Here is a 19836-nt window from a genome sequence, read left to right on the forward strand (position 1 = left end):
ATCACCATTAATTTATCCTCCTTTAATTCTAGGCTATATAAAATATTTTTGAAAGTGTATTCTCTCTGTGGATATATTATAAAAGTTCAATTAGGTGATAAGAAATAAATGTTATTGAATCATCGTACTGATTTTTGTATTTTTTTCCCCAGGAAGTACAGGTGAAAATTGTATATACCAGCATTTTACTCTAGGCATGGTGTAACTCTTCTTTTCTTCATTTAAATCTTTCACAGTTATAGCTACTTTATGTAAGATTCCATTTTGTGCTTTGTCTCCATAGACTGAGTCTGATACATAGGTTATTTTTCATTAAGCTGGGAGTTAAGTAGAAGATAAAGCACCCTCTCTTTATTAGCCTGGAGAAGAGAAAAGCATGAACTATCCATCCAGTAGAAGATTTCCAAGTTTTTCATTCTATTGGAAACTACTAAAGGCATTCCATCAGATTCCCAAATCTGATTTTAGCAAAGAATCCTTCTACTTTTGTACCTTTTTGTAAAAATTTAATTTACTTCTATTAAAGGTTATGTAAGCATTAACTCTACATATTTTAAAGTGTATAGAAACATGTGCAGAAATGAAGTTTTGAAGGATCAGATTGGAGATTTGTTACAAAGCAGCACTTTGTGCTACATACAAGTCCTGCTGCTTCAAGCTTACTCAAAATCATTGAGAAAATGAATGCCTGAAATCAGAAACAGACATAATTGCTGTTCTTGTGTGTCCTTCATGCCTTCAGCAATAGGTATAGATAATGGCATCTTTGTTGCAGAAGAAACAAATATTCTTTAGTCTCCTTTGGATTTAGCAATACATCTTGCTCAGCAGATCAAACCTGGAACAGATATAAACAAAGTTCACTAGCTTTAAGTTGGCACGAGCTCTTGGGATCAATGTATGGAGAGTGCTAATTGGCCTGTGTGGGTTTTTGGCAGGGTATATTGTTTGTGATTTTCAAACAACAGAAATCTGAAACATTTGAAAGGAGAGATGAGGAGGGAGCTTTTCCCAGATCTTCTGGAAATTGCAGGAATCCACATGCTATTTGTTTGCATTGTTTGTAAAAATGCAACAGTTGAATAATGTTGATGAATGGTTGACAAATGAGTGCAGCCCTGTCTCTCCTGTGCCAAAAGCTTGCCTCTGCCGTACACAGACTGTATTTGAAGCCTATGTGCAAATGATTGAGAAAGAATTTGGGAAAAATGTTCACATGAAAAATCCTGTGCCACTTCCAGCACAATGGATGCCAAAGAAGATTTGGGATTTGGCAGGTGATGGCACCTAAACAGAGCTGTCATTAAGTGTTTGAAAACCAGATCTTTTTTTTCCTCAGACCAATCAACATAAGAGCTCATTTTGCATAGGGCAAAGAGCATAGAAATAGACAAACTTTGCTTAAGCCAAAGACTGAGAAGAGGATGAAGAACATCACTGCCACGAAGATTTGAAAGGTGAAAAAGAGGTGAAGAGGTTTAATATGTAACGCCACTGTTTTGTATAAATCTTACTTGCTTTCTTCAAGGAAAAACAGTTTAGGATGTATTTAAACAGCAGATTCAGTTTCTTAGCTCACTGTTTACATTGCAAGTCTTTTGTCAACAGCTATTACACTTTTGATTTCCCACAGGTGTTAGCTGGTTAGGTATCTTACTGTTTAATTTTCTAGTAAAGCATAAGGTATGAGAGGTCAGGAGGTCATCAGATATTCTGAAGAACTTGGATTTTGCTTGATGTGTTCAGCTCTGATATTCTTCACACAACAACTCTGCTTATAGTAACTCACTTGACCTTGATTAACTCCTTCAAATGGTGGCTAAATAAGACATTACAGTATGAGGGGACTCTTATCATTTAGCTACATGAAAAGTCAAAAGCTTATGTTAACATCCAAAAAAACACAACCTTGTGTAAACTGACAAAATCTAAAGCAAACGAGGAAGATCATTCCAGCAGCAGTGTTACTGGAGTAGAGTCTCAACCTTCAATTAACAGAAAGTAATCTTCTGGCATCAAGGGCAGGTTCCATTGTTTCTTATGATTCAGATGCATTACTACTGAAAAGGCTCTGTAACAAGTTAATCTGAAGAACTAGATATCTGGTTTGTTTCTGTTCTTCAGCCCTTGGGCAATCATCTGCTTTTGCAGGCTAAGCAAAAGAAGCATACTAGTTGTTTTTGGAAGCTGGTTCAGTCCAGTTAGTCCCTTAAAATCGTGCTGTCCCTTGGGGGGCAACTTGTCCTTAATTTTTGCAAGAATGACTAGATAATTTTACAGTCCAATAGATCCTCAGGATCATCATATAAAAAGGAAATGCTATGAACTTCATTCTTTTCTCTTTTTCTTTGAAAACTTTTTTGTTCTCTTCAAACCAACAGCTGCAGAACAGTCAGCAGCTCACAATACCATTTCGTAAAGGATGCTATTTTCCCTAACTTGTTCTTAAAAACACTATTCATAGTATAGAGACAATTTCAATCTTTTTGCTTTCATCATGCAAAACCACTGAATAATTCAAACCTTCTCATCAGCATTTGCTGCTGTGGTGTGCTTACAAACATCATTCAGACTCTGTGCAGTCTTTTCTCACCAGAGCTGCTTTTATTTCCATTTATATTCTAGAAGGAGGAACAAATAATCTTTCTGATTCCAGGCAAGATCAATTACTGCTGAGGTGCTCTGGGCAAACATTGCCACACTGCTGCAGGAGACTGAGGATAGTACTCGCACGTCTGGGCGGACTTACTTCAATGTTAAATGCCATCAGCCTTTCTGATTTGCTTGAAGGTTGCATGTTAAGCTAATATGGTTATTAACTGACCCAAGGCCAAAAGTAAAGACTTACTGAGATAACAAGAACTCCTTGCTCAACCAATTTTTTCTTGACAGACTATGACAGCTGGTAATAGAAGTAATGACTGTAACTGGTGCTAAGATGCCCCTTTTTAAATCTTACTTTTAAGACTTTTTCTAATATCTAGTTCCAACTTGAAATTACAGTTCAAGGTACTGTAATGTTTTAATTTACATACCATCAAATGTAAAAATAATTTAGTGAAACTTGCAGAGTATTCTCTCTAGGCATGGCTGTATGAAGTGTGTTCAGTCAAAGAGTAAAGTATGACACTAAAGCCATGTCATGAATTTTGGTAAAAATTGAGAATTATAAGACTGTCATGTCTTTTTTTCTGCCCTTGTTTCAGGGTGGGGGGATGGAAAACCAAGTAACAATGCCTATGTATGCTGATATGCATACTTGAAATCTTTATGAATACTTCCATTTTTCCTCCAAATGTACACTGCATTCAAAAATAATGTTAGATCTTTGAAGAAAACATCTTACGGCTGTTTAATTCCAGGAATAATGTTGAGATTTTAACTGTAAAAGAAGTTTTAACTGCAGGGAAATCAGAGAAGCTATTGAATTGCTCATAGATTTATGACTTGCTAGCAGCACCGCTCTTCAGTTAGAGCACTTGTTTCTTTCTCTTAAGAATGGGAAATGTCTACTTGCCCTCTTATGTTTTAGTCACTTTAGTTTTATGGCTTGTCCAGCAAGAGAAATACTCTTACAGTAAACAGAAAGGAATTTGTCTGTCTGATGGTTTAACTTACAACATAAAAGCAGCTTCTTAAATCATAGTTCTCTCTTGAAGCCTCCTGTTTGGCTTACATAAAAAGAACTACAAGAGAGTTCACATTTCTTATACTTAATTTAAGGAAAATACACAAGCACTTTATTTAGGCTTGGTTTTGATGTGCCTGTTATTCAGCAGACAATTCAGTAACTATTGTCTTTCAGAGAAATGTGAACAATAAGAAAGCAAGTACTGAGTTAAGAAGCCATCATCTTCTTTTCCTGCTATACAAAAGAAGTTTTTTCTTGTTACTTGATTCTATTCTGATTCTATAAAAAGCCAGCTAGATGGTATGTTAGGGGTCTGGTAAAGGAAGGAACCTGCAGAGCCTGCTAAATTTTAACACATTCCTCTCCCCTGAAAAATAATTTCTTAGGAACACATCATCAATGCAACTGCTAGCGTTACAGAACTCACCTGTCATGGGGTCAAGCTAAGCTATTTGCACAGCTGCAAATCCAAGCTGAATTTACCCAAATGGGCACCTTGTCAATCCCATTGTTTTTAATGGAATTTATATCCAAAAAATTAAAGAAGTAGTTTCTATGGTGGTTGCGGTTGTGACATATATGAACATTTATTTGTAATCCGAGAAACCACTAAAATATTAGGGCTGGAACAGATAAAACTCTTGGCTCCTTTTCCATATATATATAAAACAGAAGCAGTCTGTAGCTGCTGGAGGTAGGAAAAGATTAGGCTGTTTTATGATCAAATGGCTTGTTCCTAAGCTGTAAATCTAGCAGAGTGACAGTTGGCACTGTCTTTGTACTTGTGATCATTTTACTTTTTAAAATATTTATGATGTTTCCAGTATCTGAGATCACAAAGTCTGGAAATTCCTGTGTCAACTTCAATCCTAACGTAGCATAAAGATTAAAAGAAGCACTTTACTCTTTAAACATGGGACCGCCTTAATATAAAACATTAATTTTCAGTGAATACTCGTTTATATTTGTGTCCTGGTTTTGGCTGGGATAGAGTTAATTTTTTTTTTTTTTAGTAGCTGGTGCAGTGCTGTGTTTTGGCTTTAGTCTGAGAACAATGTTGATAACACACCAATGTTTTAGTTGTTGCTAAGTAACATTTACCCTGATCAAGGACTTCTCAGTCTCTCATGCTGTGTCCCTGAAGAGGGGCACAAGAAGCCAGAAGGAAGCAGACACAGGACACCAGACCCAAATTAACCAAAGGGGTATTCCATGCCACAGAGCATTATGTGCAGTATATAAACTGGGGGCAGTTGGCCAGAAGGGACTGACCCCTGGTCAGGGATGGGCTGGGTATCAGTCAGCATGTGGTGAGCAATTGTATTGTGCATCACTTGTGTTTCTTGGGTTTTATTCCTCCCTCTCTTTTCTCTATTATTGGTATTGTTGTTATTGTTATATTTTACTTTATTTCAATTATTAAACTATTGTTACCTCAACCTGCAGGTTTTACCTTTTCCTGAATCTGCTCCTAGGGCATGGGGGGCTGGGGAATGAGCAAGTGGCTGAGCAGTATTTAGTTGCTGGCTAGGGCTAAACCCTAACAATTTGATCTATGTTTAAAGAGCAGGAGAAACGCTCTAAAAGAGTAGGTTATAATTTATTCTACTTGTAGCCATGAACACATCAAATTAATGGTGAGTGGAATTGCCCAAGTATGAAGAGGAACAGGGAATCTCTGGTAAAGGGCATTAGAGTAAACTTCAATGCAAATGAGACTCTTAAAGCTTTTTGTGATTAATGAAGACTGTGTAAAGCCTGGAACTCCACAATTCTGTGCTGGGCTTGTTTTAAAACTTTGATATTCAAATTTGTCAGTTTGGATTTTCATCCTGCTTTGTTCCGTGCCCTACTCTTTTTGTCACCTTCGTTATATGTAGTTTGCTGGTTCTCAGCTGTTGTTTTTAGGTTACAGCTTGCTTCTTTCTAAGGCAAGCCACTACCACTTTACAAGAGGAGACTTGCTGATAAATAGTTTGTTCCAATGTTTACACCAGACAAAAGTCACTTAGGACTATTCTGTGACACTGCCCTGTGCAAGCCCTAATGCTCTACCAAAATATATGTATAACATTTATATATAACTTTCAGCAGAAACTGAAGCACAGATTTCCTCCGAACATCAAGGAATACATTTTTACTGTGAGGGTGACCAAGCACTGCAGAGGTTGCCCAGGGAAGCTGTGGAGTCTCCATCCTTGGAGATACTCAAAAGCTATCTGGGCTTAGTCTTGGGCAGCTGGTTCTATGTGGCTCTGCTTGGGCAGGTGGGGTCAGACCAGATGACCTCCACAGGGTCCCTTCGAACCTCAACCATTCTGTGATTCTGTGAAGTTTCACTCGCAGCTTCATGAAAACACAGCCCCTTGGCTATCTGGAGCACTTTGCATGAAAAGAACAGGGAAAAAGAAATATTTCCTTTTTTAGGGCCATGGCACCAGCAGTAGGAATAACTCTTTCCAGAAGGAACAAGTCCTGAGCTGGCCTCTGGGTGATACAAATGCCTGACTTAAAATACTGGTGATGGTGTCAGATTGAGACTGTAGTGATTCAGGAAGACTGCCCTTTTGAGGAGGACCAGAACAAAAAGACAGAGTAGTTATTTTTGTTTTCTTGGCTTAGCATGTTTACCAGGTTTGCTCTGCAGGTAGCCATGTGGTCAATGCAAGGAAGATGGCAGAATATGGGAGATCTTGAGTCTTGCACCCTTCTGTCCAAGAATCATTTTGATTCCAACTGTTAATGAGTTGTTTCATTAAGCTATTATTCTGAGGTTGGAGAAAAATATTAAAGTGTGTAAATTAATCTAGGGAAAAAAAAATGAGCAGAAGAAGAATTAAAGTGGGCATGCTTAGTATCCTGTTCATGTTGTTATACTTGCATATTTGATAAGCATCATTTAAAAATACATTAGCACCAGGACAAGACTTACAAGTATCACGTAACACTGGCTGAAACAGCTCTTCATTTGCTGCTCAGTTAACCATAAAAAGCAAATAGAATAACCTTTACCTATGCAGAGTGATTTCAGCTTTTTCTATGCCTGACACTGTGGACTAGGAGCATACTTTGGAGTGAAGGTATCACTCTGAATCACTTGAATGGTATCAGAATTAAAGATACAATTGTATTTACAAGGCCAGGAGTGAATCTTCTGTTAGCATTTTATGCTACATTAAGGATGTAATTATTGATTCACCATGCAAAGTTTATTAGGCTCCTCCATCGAACGCCTTGCTTTCACACAGATGGTGTTGCAAATCACCTCTCAATGGTCACCTGCTTGAAAGGAGAGTTTCATATGCAAAGTGCTATTCTTTGTTTAGATGTGATAGCTTGCAAAATGTAAAATGAGGCAGCTATTTAAATTTGTTGTTACAGCACTTGGGCTGGGTACACAAGATTAAATAAAAAGAAAATTAGGAAGCAGATGCTTGTGGCTTAACAGAGGAATTCTGCTACAAGATACTCTTCATTACTGGTGGATATGAGTAATTTTACTAAGGCAGCTGTTTCCTTAATCAGGAAAAACACATCTCTAAGATGACATCCAGATGTTTTCTGTATCGCTTCACAGTATAATGAGTTTGCATTGTATATGCCATATTTTTAATTTCATTCATATTTACTTACATCCAATATATTTTCAAATACATGTATCATCTTCCTAACTGTGGAACACCTGAGCTCTAACTGCATGGTATATTTTGTGCTCTTTACATCCCTGCCTGGTGTTAGTCTTAAGAGTTGCTTCTAGGGCTGACAGTGTCTCTCACCAGCATCCAAGCATTGGAATATTGGACTTCTGCGGGTTTAAGGGGTGGTTGTTTTGTTGGGGATGGAGGGGTCTTGGGAAGGAGTTTTTTACTGATAGTGTGTTCATCCTTCAGTTGTGCAGTTTCACGGTGCCTCTTACATTGCTGCCTGCTGTTCAAAGCAGGATATACCATAGTGTTAATAGGTATATAACGGGTTCATATCCTGTTCCAGTTATGTGGATATTGGATAAAAGCAGATATTTGAAACTTCCACTAGTTCTTAGGTGTGTGCTCAGTCCTCCACCATGGGCTGCTGACAGTTTTAATGCCTGCTAGCTTTGCATCTGCCCCTGCTAGAAACATGCTTTATTTGACTGGAGAACTAGGATTCCAGGCCTTCTATTGCTGATGGGATGCAAAACTTGCATCCTAAGTCTTGACACTGATTGACTGACACTGAGCTGTTTCCTAATTTATTTATGTGGGGTGGTATGGGATTTCAGAATCTTAAGATTTGAGCACAGCTTTTGTAAGAGTGAGCCTTGCTACCTGTGGTTTGGGCCTCAGGAGCCAGCTGCCAGCACACAGTTGTTTGCACATATGCAGCAAATCCAACTCATTACTCATTGTGCATGCTGTATATCACACCTCTTGAAGCACTGAGGCTGCCCTGAGTTTGGAGTGAGGAATTCCCAAAGGATTTACACCTAACAAATTCCTTTTATAACAGGCAATTGTTAAAGTTTGTTTACTACGTTCATCACCAGCTTTTCTTGAATTATGACAACAAAGATGTTATTAAATGGTCAGTTCATGAGCTTTCCAGGTGTACCAATGGGTTCTAGCTTTTGATTGTGCAGGTATACATAAGCTTTAAAAAACCTAATGCTTTCTTGACATTAGTAGATAAATTAGTAGTTACATTTTTTCTTTTGGTCTTAAAGTTCTTCCTGGTAAAAAGCTCTTGGAGTTTACATATGTGCAACCAATCTAAAATAGACATGTATAGCACAAAAGGAAATAACTAAAAATAACTGGAACAAACCCTTAATTTTTTTTTTAATTCTGCAGTTATTTAGCAATTCCTTCATTACAGTTTTTAATGTTCAATTTAGATGTGTATAAGTTACTGTATGTTTCTTTGGTTTATACCTTGCCTTCTTTCTGCCAGTTCATCTCATGTATTACTGGCCTTTCTAAGATTTTCAAACACAATGTATCTACTTAGAAATTCTTTAGTAAAAAATAACTGAAGTTATGTTGGCTACTGCTGATAACTTGAGGGATTTTGTGCTTGTTGCTATGTACATTTGAATTAAGTCTGGAAATCCCTCACTGGATTCAGTTACTTGCATTTGAATACGTTCTCTACAGTCTTTTCTGCAGGGGGAGTCTCTTCATGGCACTATGGGGCTTCTTTGGTACAATAATCAGCTAGGAAAGAAAATTCATTTTCTTGCCATCAGTGAAACCATAACAAAAGCAGGCTAATTGAATTAAGGAAGGGATTTTTTATTTTTTTCCCCCCAAAAAATATAATCTACTTTTTTGTAATAGGGATCTTTGTAAGGTATGTCTGCTTCTATGAGCTGGTGACCAGTGTACTGAGCATTTTACAGTGCAGTACAAATCTAAAGGCTTACCCATGGTTGTTTTTATTTCCTCAAGTTGTGAAAAAGACTCTACCAGTTTGCAGATGAGATCATTGTTCCTCACAGGTGCCACAAGCTGCCTGAATCTCTCCAGTGAGGCTGTTTACATACTTCTATAATCACGATATTCAAAAGCTGGAAACTTATGTACACCTGAATGGCCACGTCATCTTGGGTGCCAAGAGCTTTTGCAAGGTTTGAGCTTTCTGATACCTGCTGCTCTTCATATGTGTCACATGTAAGCTTTGGAATCCCATACTGAAGCTGTTGATATAATTACTATCCTGGGGTTGCTTCAGCCTTAGATTGGTGTAGAAAGTTCCCTGTTAACTACAGGACTCTATTTTCCAGACTCTCCCTGCTGAAAATCATTTGCTTTTAACACGTTCCAGCCCAGCACTGTATGGTGGTAAATGCTGAGCAGGATTGTAAGAATGGCTGCAGATTGTCATTCTTTTTAAATGAAACATCCCTCCTGCTTTATACAGCTGTGATATTGTTTGTATGTCTGAGGGAGAGATTTGTATAGAAACTAATGCTGCTTTGAGAATTTTAATGAGACCATCTGAGATTAGTTACCAAACTCAGGGTAGGGTTTTGTTGTTTAATTTCATCCTTTTCTTGAGATTTTTGGCATCACCTAACCCAAAGATGCCCCTGCTCCGTTCTGTGTTAACAGCCTATTTTGTGCTCCCTCTGCTGGCATCGTGATGAGAGAGAAAGCGGGCAGGCTGTGTTTTGATAATCTCCAGGGAGGAGGCACCTGTTCAAATTCTCAATAAAATAAAATGCTGCCCTGTCCAGTCAAGTTTCTCATGTCAAGGTGTTGCAAACCATGCTTTGTAAAAAAAGCTAAAGAGCACTTTGTTTTCTTCATGCCGCTTTTACAGAATTGGTGGAAATTTAAATTTCCAGCACATAGTCATGTCCTTGCTGTCTGGGCTGGCTGTTCCTTGGATGCTCCTGTTGGTGGGTTTGGCTTGCCTCTGCAGGGAAACTTCCCACATTCAGACAACCTTCTGAACTTTGGGTTGGTGCAACCCAGGGAGAGCCAGCCCTGCTCTGCTCAGCCACCAGTGACCCTTTAGTCTTGGGGATTGAGGGGAGGCTTATTAGCTCTGGACAAAGTAATAAGGATGGGCAAAGGTACTTTGAGTCTATGCTTGAAAACTGGAAAGCTTCCTCAACATGCAGGGTGCTAAAGAGCATGATGCTGACAGATTTCAACATGTGCACTCATGCTAGTTAGCTCTGTCTTATGTTTGGCCATTGTAGGTGTAGCCTCAAGCAGACCCACTCATTTTTAATGCACTGTCCTCTTCTGTATCTTGGTAAGAAGACATGAGGTTGGGTGCAGCTGTGGGCTGGTCGTGGGCTCATGCATTGGTGTGGCATTTCATGTGTGCTCCGTTTAGGTCCAGCAGGACCAGGGCTGGCTCAGAGCTAGCAAGCTGGTCTTGGACCCAGTCTCTTTTCTGAGGAAAATGCTGAAAACACACTTTCAGCATTTCTGGATCTCGGTGTACAGTAAATACTACTATGGCTTGAAAGTCCTAAATGAAGTCCGTTGAGCTCCTTCTGTTGGTAGTGGTAACCACACTGATGTGAACCATTCCAGCACTTGTTTCCAGGAATGTTATTAACTGTCTCCTCACCTTGTAGCACAGATAATTCATAACTGACTTGGTTCAGCCAGCTGCAAGTGAGGACTGAATGAAATTAAATTCAAAACCACCTGCTAGTGTCAAGGTGACAGTAATTCTAAAAACAGTAATTGCTGCTGAATTAATGCCAGCAGCTGGGTAACTTTATCCAGGTGTCATAAACACTGACAATACGTTACAGGAAATAGTTTCAAACATGATACTTTAGCGTGGTATCACTTGGTATTGAAGGTAGTGGGAGAATTGAGCTTACTGTATTTCAAATGTTCTGGTATGCTAGGTGGAGTGCCACAATTTTTGTAACATTTCTAATACTTCATTGCAAAAATTAAACAAATGCAAAAATCCTGGTTCGTATTTCAGGGAAGAAGGTATTGGACCAAGTTCTTCTAAGAGAGTTCTCTTTTGTTGGCAGATCACTTTAAACCTAAATCAACATTTGTTACGCTGAAAGGATTTCTATTCAGTGTTCCAAAAAGCAGCAAAGCGACCTGTCCCTGTTCATTTTTCTGTTCTTGTTTCCTGCTTTTGCACTGAAATATTCTTTCCTTACCCTACTGGGAAAGGCAGTCAGGTACAGGAAGAAACGCAATAAATCTTACTTAGTGGCTTGTCAGTTTCTGTCTATAAATATAATACAAAAATGAAAGATGTTTAATTTGACACAATTAGAAAAGTGAAGAAAATGTCTTTGTGAATTGAAAAAAAAAGAAGGATTATTTCCTTTGAGGTTAAAATTTACTTTCTGGTTTACTTCATTTGGAGGACTTTTTAAGGCAGAAGTCTGGCTGCTCTTTGATTTATGATATTGTACCATGTTATGCTCTTTTTTAATTAGACGCGCCTCATACGCAAATCAGGATATTTCTTTGTTTCCTGTGTTTTCTTTTCTTCCTGATTAGCAACAGCAATTAAATCTATGATGAGGTAATCTAACATTTTCAAAGGGGTTTGTCATTCCAGCCAGAGGAAATGTTTTTGTTTATACAGAGAAGTTAACATTCTTACACTATAATGAAAGCCAGTGCTCACCAGATGATAGCTCTGGTCTCAGCCCTGTAGTTGCATCTGTGCAGCCAGATCCTCATTTCTCTGTGGGAACACTGTTTACCTTAAACAAGGTTTGATAATGGACACAAGTTTGTAAAATCTGATTGATTGTGGGATTGGGTCTTTATAACCATGAGCAAGCAATTCTGGATGTATGACCTCTTTTAACAATCTGTTTCAAAAGAAAAATACTTCTTCTTCTGTAAAGCCATTTAAAAACAAAAATCACAAAACATACTTTTGGTATCTGCATGCCACAAGGTTGTGTAGAGAATAATAGTAACTGCTTTAAATTAAACTGGTATTTGGAAAACATAGTTCCTTAAAATCACAACTTCTTTGTGTCCTAATTCACACACAAACCTGTGCATTTGCATAAGTGGCACAAAGTAAGCAGAACAAAAAAAAACCAAAACACATACCCAGAAGATGTTTGTAAGGAAGAGTGCCTCACTGAATTAAGGTCACATCTGAGAAAAAGAAAAGGAAATTTTTATTAGAAAAGTGATTACTGTAGCAAAACTGCTGATGGAAGTACTGTGTATGTAAATGTGGTTGCTCCCCTTAGCTTTTTCAGTAAGAGTGCTAGCAGTCCTACTAGAATGAAAGATGCAGATTATAGTTCCTGAGGAAGTGGATGACTTCTAGCATTGGGATTTACAACATCCCTACGTACAGTGTTGTGCAAAACATCTTGTGCAGTGGTTGTCTGGTAGGTGAAGTTTCCAAGTTACTTTGTTCTTTCTTATGGAGACCAAAAATATTTCTATGTATTTAAAAAACAGTTAAGAATGTCTAATAGAATGAGAAAATAATGTTTTGCTTCGTGGCTTGGAATGTGCATTGCCTGTGGAGTGGACAGTAATAGGAAAGCTAAGTGTGCACAGCATTTCTTGCTTATGTATTACTACTTTCTTCTTGGAGTAATGGTGATGGCTCGGAGTGACTTTTGTGTTTGTAAGGCACTTGAGATTGCTAACTCAAAGGATAAAGAAGGTGATGCTTTGCTGAGCATTGAGCTTATTTTAACTAACAATTCACAACCTACTAATATAAGTGCACGTCTGAATAGGAAATGTACTAGCTCTATCTTCTGTATAATCTATTATATGACTATAGTAACTGTAATTTGCTTTAGTGCTAATTTTGAGTAGGACTGCAGAGTGTGAACGGATCTGTGTTCTTGTACCATGAGTCTGCCTTATACAGGACTGTCACACAGTGTGGATCAATATCATACAAGTTTGTTAGAGGTCTTACATATTTAAAAATATTAATAATACTTGTAATTTAACAAGAAGGATTACCTCACATCCAAAATCTGTCTTCTGGTAAAAATTAGGTTCGAAAGAAATGCTTAAGAAAACATTTAATATCCTACCTGAGCTTATAGTGTTACACAGTGATCAAGTATTCAACGATTTCAATTATAATTTCTATTCTGCATCACAGTGCTTCACTTAGAATAATTTTCTTTGATGTAGTATAGTATCTAATTGAGTTAAATGTCAGTGCAAATTTTAGTGTTTTGTTTTCTTTTTAAAGGCAGCCATAGTACTTTCCTGTGAATTCTCAGTTTAAAATAAGGGATTGTTGACAGTGTGGCTTGCTCATTGCATCAGCTGATAAAGGGATAGCTGATATGTCAGGTAAATAACTCCACAGTCCCTCTGCCTTAAAAAGTATGCAATCTTGATCTTGATAGAGCAGCGGTGCAAGGCGTAAAGGTCTTGGGAGTGGTCTGTAGACTTTTAGACTTGTAGAAAATATTTAAACTGTGAGAACTAAGTGTGGGATGAAGGGTACGTGGAGGCAGGGGGCTGTGATAGCTTCTGCCAGGTTTGATCCAGTTTGAGTACTTTGTGTAAATAAGCCTTTGTTACTGCTGGCTGAGCATCCATGAGCAGAGGCCAGGAAAAGTCCTAAAGCCTTTCAAAATAACCACTGTCATGGGAAATTCTGCTGTAGAACTTTTCCTTTATTATGTGTAATGTCTCTCAGTTTTGTACTCTGTTATTTCTGCCTTCAGTTTGTGCATCTCAGAAATGGTTGCCATACTTTTTGCTTACTGAAAAATGACTTTACTGAGTGATAGTGGGGAGAGATTATGGCATGGCAAAAAGTTGAAATTCATGTTGGCAGTAGTGATATCAAGTATAAGTTCCTGTTCTTTATTTACTTTTATTATCTGAAAAAAAAAGTTTACCTGGTGCAATATTTATTTCTTGTTCAATATTAGATGTTTCTGCAAAAGAAAAATATGGCAAGAATTGTGGAATGTGTGCAATAATTGCTGTACCTGCTTTTCCTATTATATTTTTTTCAATTGTTAAAGCTGCAAATTGAACAATAAAGAGGTTCCTTTATTACGCATCACCCTTTTATCCTTGCTGAAGAGCATCATTTTGCTGCATGAGGTTGCTGTCATGGTGTTCAGTCATTCAGAGTGGTGGTGTATTCTTGTCATTCTTGCCTATACTGTTGTGCTTAATAGTGATTTAGCAGTCATTCAGCCATGTTAAATTAGCCCTTCATATTGGATGTGTTTATTTTTTGATAACCATTCTTTTTGACATTTCCATGAAGTAGGCAATTTTATTTTGAAAGAAATCAATTAGGTTGTTAATTTCTAAAAGAAATACAATATAATTGAAAAAAGTGTGAGTTGGTAGAAATGTGAAAGTAAACCATTATTGCTGTGCATCAAATCTTTAATTAAGATACTAAAATGTTACATTTTTGTCCAGAAACGATTACTGTAACTTACCTCTTTCTGAGTTTGCATGTAATCCTTTTAATGAGGAAGGAATAATACATCCTGCAAGGTGCAGCAGTTACTGAGCTTGGCTGCCACTGCTCTGGTTAAATATGTATGTGCTTTCTGAAAGGGAGACCTCCTTTTATCTTTAAATACACATCTAAACATAGTATATATGGCACCTTTAACCACATTGCATAAAGTACAGTGTCTGCTTTCTTTATCTGTAGCAAAAGGTAGGGTTTTACTCTGCACAGCAAGAGCTTCTACAGCAGTTCAGGATCTTTGCGTGTCCATTGCTTGGGAGAGTCATCGTAACTGTTCTCCTGTTAATACTTCAGTGTTTCAGGGTAGAGGTACTAAGGTAAGCTGATGAGTTGATTACACCATATGTAGTGAAAGGCTGAGGAGACCTCTCTAGTGCTGAAAGAGCAATGCATAGGTTTGACTTCAACAGACCAAGGTAGTGTAACGGAAGGAAAGTCTGTATGTTCCTGGTGAGTTATGGTCACTTGCTTCTCTCAGGCAAATCTACTAAAAGATGATTATATTCTGCACCAAACATTTCTGAGTGTCCCTCAAGGTTTTAACCCCTGGGGAGTCTGAATTATGTGGTGGATGAAGATCACAAATCCATAACTCTCAGCAGAATCCACACAATCAGTGAGCAGGGGAGTCAGAAATAACATGGATTATGATAGGATTTCTGAGCAAATTGTTTTCCTTGCTGCCCTTCTTCAAGTTTCTCCCAGCACTCACATGCAATCCACTTAAAATATTTTCTGACTCCAGCCATAATTCAGCTTCAAATGACTTAACATCCCTCAGAATACCGTCTACTGTGATTCTAAATCATGGACTATTGTCACAAAACTCTTGAGATCTGTGTCATATAAAGATACTCTGGGGTAGTCTAGAGTTTTTTACAAGTAACATGATTATTCCAGAGTTTTACCTTCATTTATGTGTACAAGGCCCTGGATCCTGTGCACAAAATACACAAGAAAATTTCAGGTCCTGAAGGAGCTGGCAAATGAAGTTGCTCAGCCACTGTCCATCATATTTGAAAAATCATGGCAGTCAGGTGAAGTTCCTGACGACTGGAAAAAGGGAAATATAACCCCCATTTTCAAGAAGGGGAAAATGGATGACCCAGGGAATTACAGACCAGTCAGTCTCACCTCTGTGCCTGGCAAAATCTTGGAGTAGATTCTCCTGGAAGGAATGCTAAGGCACATGAAAAACAACAAGGTGCTTGGTGACAGCCAGCATGGCTTTACTAAGGGGAAATCCTGTCTGACCAATTTGATGGCCTTCTATAATGGGGCTACAGAACTGATGGACAGGGGTAGAGCAGTTGATGTCAACTACCTGAACTTGTGCAAAGCATTAAACACTGTCCTGCATGACATCCTTGTCTCTAAACTGGAGAGACATCAATTTGGTGGATGGACCACTCAGTGGATAAAGAATTGGCAAAATGGCTTCATGCAGAGAGTTGCAGTCAAAGGCTTGATGTCCAGCTGGAGACCAGTAATGAGTGGTGTCCTTAAGGGGTCAGCGTTGGGACTGATCCAGTTCAACATCTTTGTCAGTGACATGGACACTGGGATTGAGTGCACCCTCAGCAAGTTTGCCAATAACACCAAGCTGTGAGATTCAGTTGATACGCTTGAGGGAAGGGATGTCACCCAGAAGGACCTTGACATGCTTGAGGGATGGACAATGCCAACTTTAACAAAAGTGTATTTTTTTCCTTCAAAAAAAAAAATTACTGTATTTTCCTATGCTGTGAGATGCAGCAGATGTACAAGTTGATTTCTTATACATAAATAAATAAAAATTCATCATAAATATGTCTGAGAGGATAAAAAATTAATTGAAAGGAGCTGTTATTAGAAAGGGATAACAATGAAGGTGACTTTGCTATCTTGGTCACTACACCTGAGATAATCCCTTTCAGCGTTGCATAGGATCTCAGTGCAATTCCAAGCAAATAGGCCTTGAACATACACATACTGAAATCACTAAATAGGTTTCTATATTTAAGTTGGAACAATATTGCTTCTAATTAAAAACTATTTTACTAGAGCACTTAGTGCTCAGAAAGTCAGGTTAATGTAACTTGAGCTGAGCTGCTAGTTGAAGGAGAGCAAAATTTTCTTTATTCTAGCTTTGTAACTATTACTGTGGATACAAAAGCTCCTCATGCTAAATTGTTTGCCAATTTGTGATCATGTATTAAGTGTTTGGGGTTACCGCTTCTTGTTTTTAAGATGAAAGCTGGAGCACTTTGGATGCTAAAGATAAGTGAAGTCTCAGTTACCTTCAGGGATATATTCCAATTTCTTTATGAATCATGGCATTGACACCATCTGGGTATAAGCCAGCTGTATAAAAGAAGTCCCTAAAGACTGCGATGCTGCAAAAATACAGTTTTTCTTCTTTTTTTTTTCTGAGGGGGGTGATGTGATTTGTCTGCAGACTGCCCATGCAGCACATTCATAGTATGGCAGGCACAAAGCAATCCAGCCTGGGTTCCCACAGCATGCTTAGCTGCTGTTAATAAACCTCATACAGAGCAAAGGCAGCATTTCTGTGGCTGCATCCATGAGGCTGTGGGAGGAGATGCCGGCTGCCTACCAGCCAGCCTGGGTCTAGCAGCATACCTGGAGAACAGCCCTCTCTCTGACCCTGGAGTACCTGGCAGACACAGCAGGCAGTGCAGAAGCAGCTCTGCACAAACTGGAGCTGGTGCCGCCACGCTGATGTCTCTGGCTTGATGCTGGTCATGCCAGATGCAGGTCATCTGGGTATCACCACTGCATGATCCTGCTGTGTGTGTTCTCCACTTCCTGTGTGTAATGGAAAATGAGACCCGCTGCTTCATTCCTTTGACGTCACTAAAAAATGCAGGGATGCTTTGTTGTGCTGAGAGGACTTGCAGTGTACACTTAATAATGGTATTATCTAAAGTAATGTAGTAGGAGCAACAACGCATTTTCCAACACTTTGTTTCTTCTTAACTTCCAGGTTTTCCGAAAAAAGGCAGTGGAGCTTGGAGAGAAATTGCTACCTGCTTTCAACACTCCCACCGGCATACCTTGGGCATTGCTTAATATCAAGAGGTAAAACAACTGGTCTTTGGTGACTAAAGCATAGAAAAATGTTATGCTGAAACCATCTTCATCACAGAACTATTACAATTGCTACACAGTTTTTGTCTCCCCAGTTACATAAAAGTTGATATAATATCCTTAGTTCTATAGTTTAAATTGGGAAGTTTAAGTAGATATATGTTGTATGCACAGGAATGCATATAGAAGTACATTTGTTCATGTACTGGCTGTTTTTTTGTCAGTTAGTATGTTGCCTATCACTTTTACTGAAGTTCTTCATTGCTTTTAGTGTTGCTATAGGTAGGGTAATAGCAAAAGGGCATGTGGTGCTCTGAAGGGATAAGGTTTTCAGCCACTTTGTACTGTTCTCACACGTAGTATCAGTCTATCCTTCTTATCAAGAAGCAGGAGTAACACCTGCTACAAGTGACTTGCTGTTACGTACTTTCTCCCAAAGAGTGGTTGCTTTGATCATTTGTGATCTGAAGGCAGCTATGTGTTTGCTGCAGAAAATGCATGCACTCCTGAAGTCTCTCTGACCTCCAGTATCTGACTCCAGACAGGTGTTAGCATCAGCACGGTCCATTTCAGGGCTGCTGGTATTGATACTGTGTTGGTAAAGAAAATGTTTTCATTGCACTGCTTGAGTAATAATATTGAAAGTTACACCTGTGAGGGATATTTGTGTACTCGTATGGACGCATAGCTTTCTCCATACTGCAAATAAACCCCAGCAACACCTGTCACAAGAAAGTGAACCAAGAATTTCACACATCCCTGTGTTGGTGTTGTGGTTTTTTTGTGTGATTCCCTCCTTGGTAGTCAGCATCTTCCACTGTTCTCTGTTTGATCTGTATTTAAGGATACGTTTTTCCCCATATAAGGATGTACATTAGCATACTCTCTTGGTTGGCTTCAAGTTTCACAATAAACTGCTCAGAGCCCCTACAGAAACCTCTGGTGTGTCAGTTCAGACAGGCTTGTCTTTCACCTTTCTTTCAAAGTGAGGTGGGAGGCAAAAAGCATGTCTATGTAAGAGCAGGAGGGAGTTAGCACTTTCTGAACTTGCTTGTCGTTGAAAGGGCTGATTAACTGCTGCCCAGTGGTGATCCTCAGACTTGGAGTTGTTACTTGCATGCATGCTAATTATTTTTTCTCAACAGATTTTAATGAATTCTCTACAAGTTCACTAGCACAACAGCGTGAGTTTTGTGGTTTTGAAATTTTTCTAAGCTGTTACAAAAAGAAGTCTACCTTACATCTGTAAATGCAGTACCTTATTCTACATAGTGTATGTAAACACAAATTTGTCTTATATGTAAGCCTTATCTAAATCCCTGCTTATCCACGAAATACATCAATGTGATTTGCAAATAGTTCAGTTCTGTAATAGGTGTTCATGGTTTTGATCCTAGCTCCTCACAACAACTGCTGTGGTGCACTACAAATGTCAGCCACAAACACTACAAGGTGGTAATGCAAAAGAGATTCATTTCTTATCGGGCACAAAAGTGGAAGAGGATCTCTGCCAAGATAACTTCCTTTGCTGCAGCAGAAAAAGTTACATTAAATGCTAAGTTATTGGTTTTTCATTCTGAATCCTTGCACATCTGTCTAGATTTGACCTTCAGTAGATGACTCTTCCATAATACTGTGTGTAAACTAATATGCTGTCATCCAAGCTTAGGAAATGCTAAGCCACTGAAACCTGCATATATTACAGATCTAATATGTCTCATTTCTGATTAGTACTTTATTTGATTTTATTTTGATTTGTGCTTCAAATTGGAGAACACTCACAAAAGATTGTGGGTGTCAGTGGTTATTTTTAAATTACTATTTTGGGATTGACAGATGAGCTGGGTATTTGTTTCATTATGCAAATGTTCTTCACAAAATTGTTTGTTTTCTCTGTCCTGTATCATCATAGCCAGACTTGCTCTCTCCTTGCATGCCACTGTGTGTAAACACATATGTGTTTTTTTGTCTGAGTGTGTCCTTATGTACCAAAGGCATCCAGCTGAAGTCTTATACTCTTCTCCATTGCTTTTCTTCATCCTGCTTCCTTCCTCATGACTTAATGACCATGGGACACTCACCATCTTACCTATCATGTGTACCATAGAATCATAGAATAGTTAGGGTTGGAAAGGACCTTAAGATCATCAAGTTCCAACCCCCTTGCCATGGGCAGGGACACCTCG

The 19836-nt window shown here is 38.6% G+C and overlaps 1 protein-coding gene across 1 annotated transcript in view; it reads left to right on the top strand.

The window, feature by feature from the left end:
• MAN1A1 (mannosidase alpha class 1A member 1) overlaps nt 1-19836 on the top strand; it is a 151476-nt gene that overhangs the window by 64349 nt on the left and 67291 nt on the right. Inside the window, exon 5 of the mRNA XM_061378131.1 lies at nt 17547-17641. Coding sequence (XP_061234115.1) covers nt 17547-17641 — 95 coding nt within the window. The remainder of the gene's footprint in view (nt 1-17546; nt 17642-19836) is intronic.

The sequence above is a fragment of the Neopsephotus bourkii genome, unplaced genomic scaffold (genome assembly GCF_033783945.1).
Source record: "Neopsephotus bourkii isolate Nb327-2 ecotype Australia unplaced genomic scaffold, CSIRO-AGI_Nbou_v1 NB_1765, whole genome shotgun sequence".
Classification (NCBI taxonomy): Eukaryota; Metazoa; Chordata; class Aves; order Psittaciformes; family Psittacidae; genus Neopsephotus; species Neopsephotus bourkii.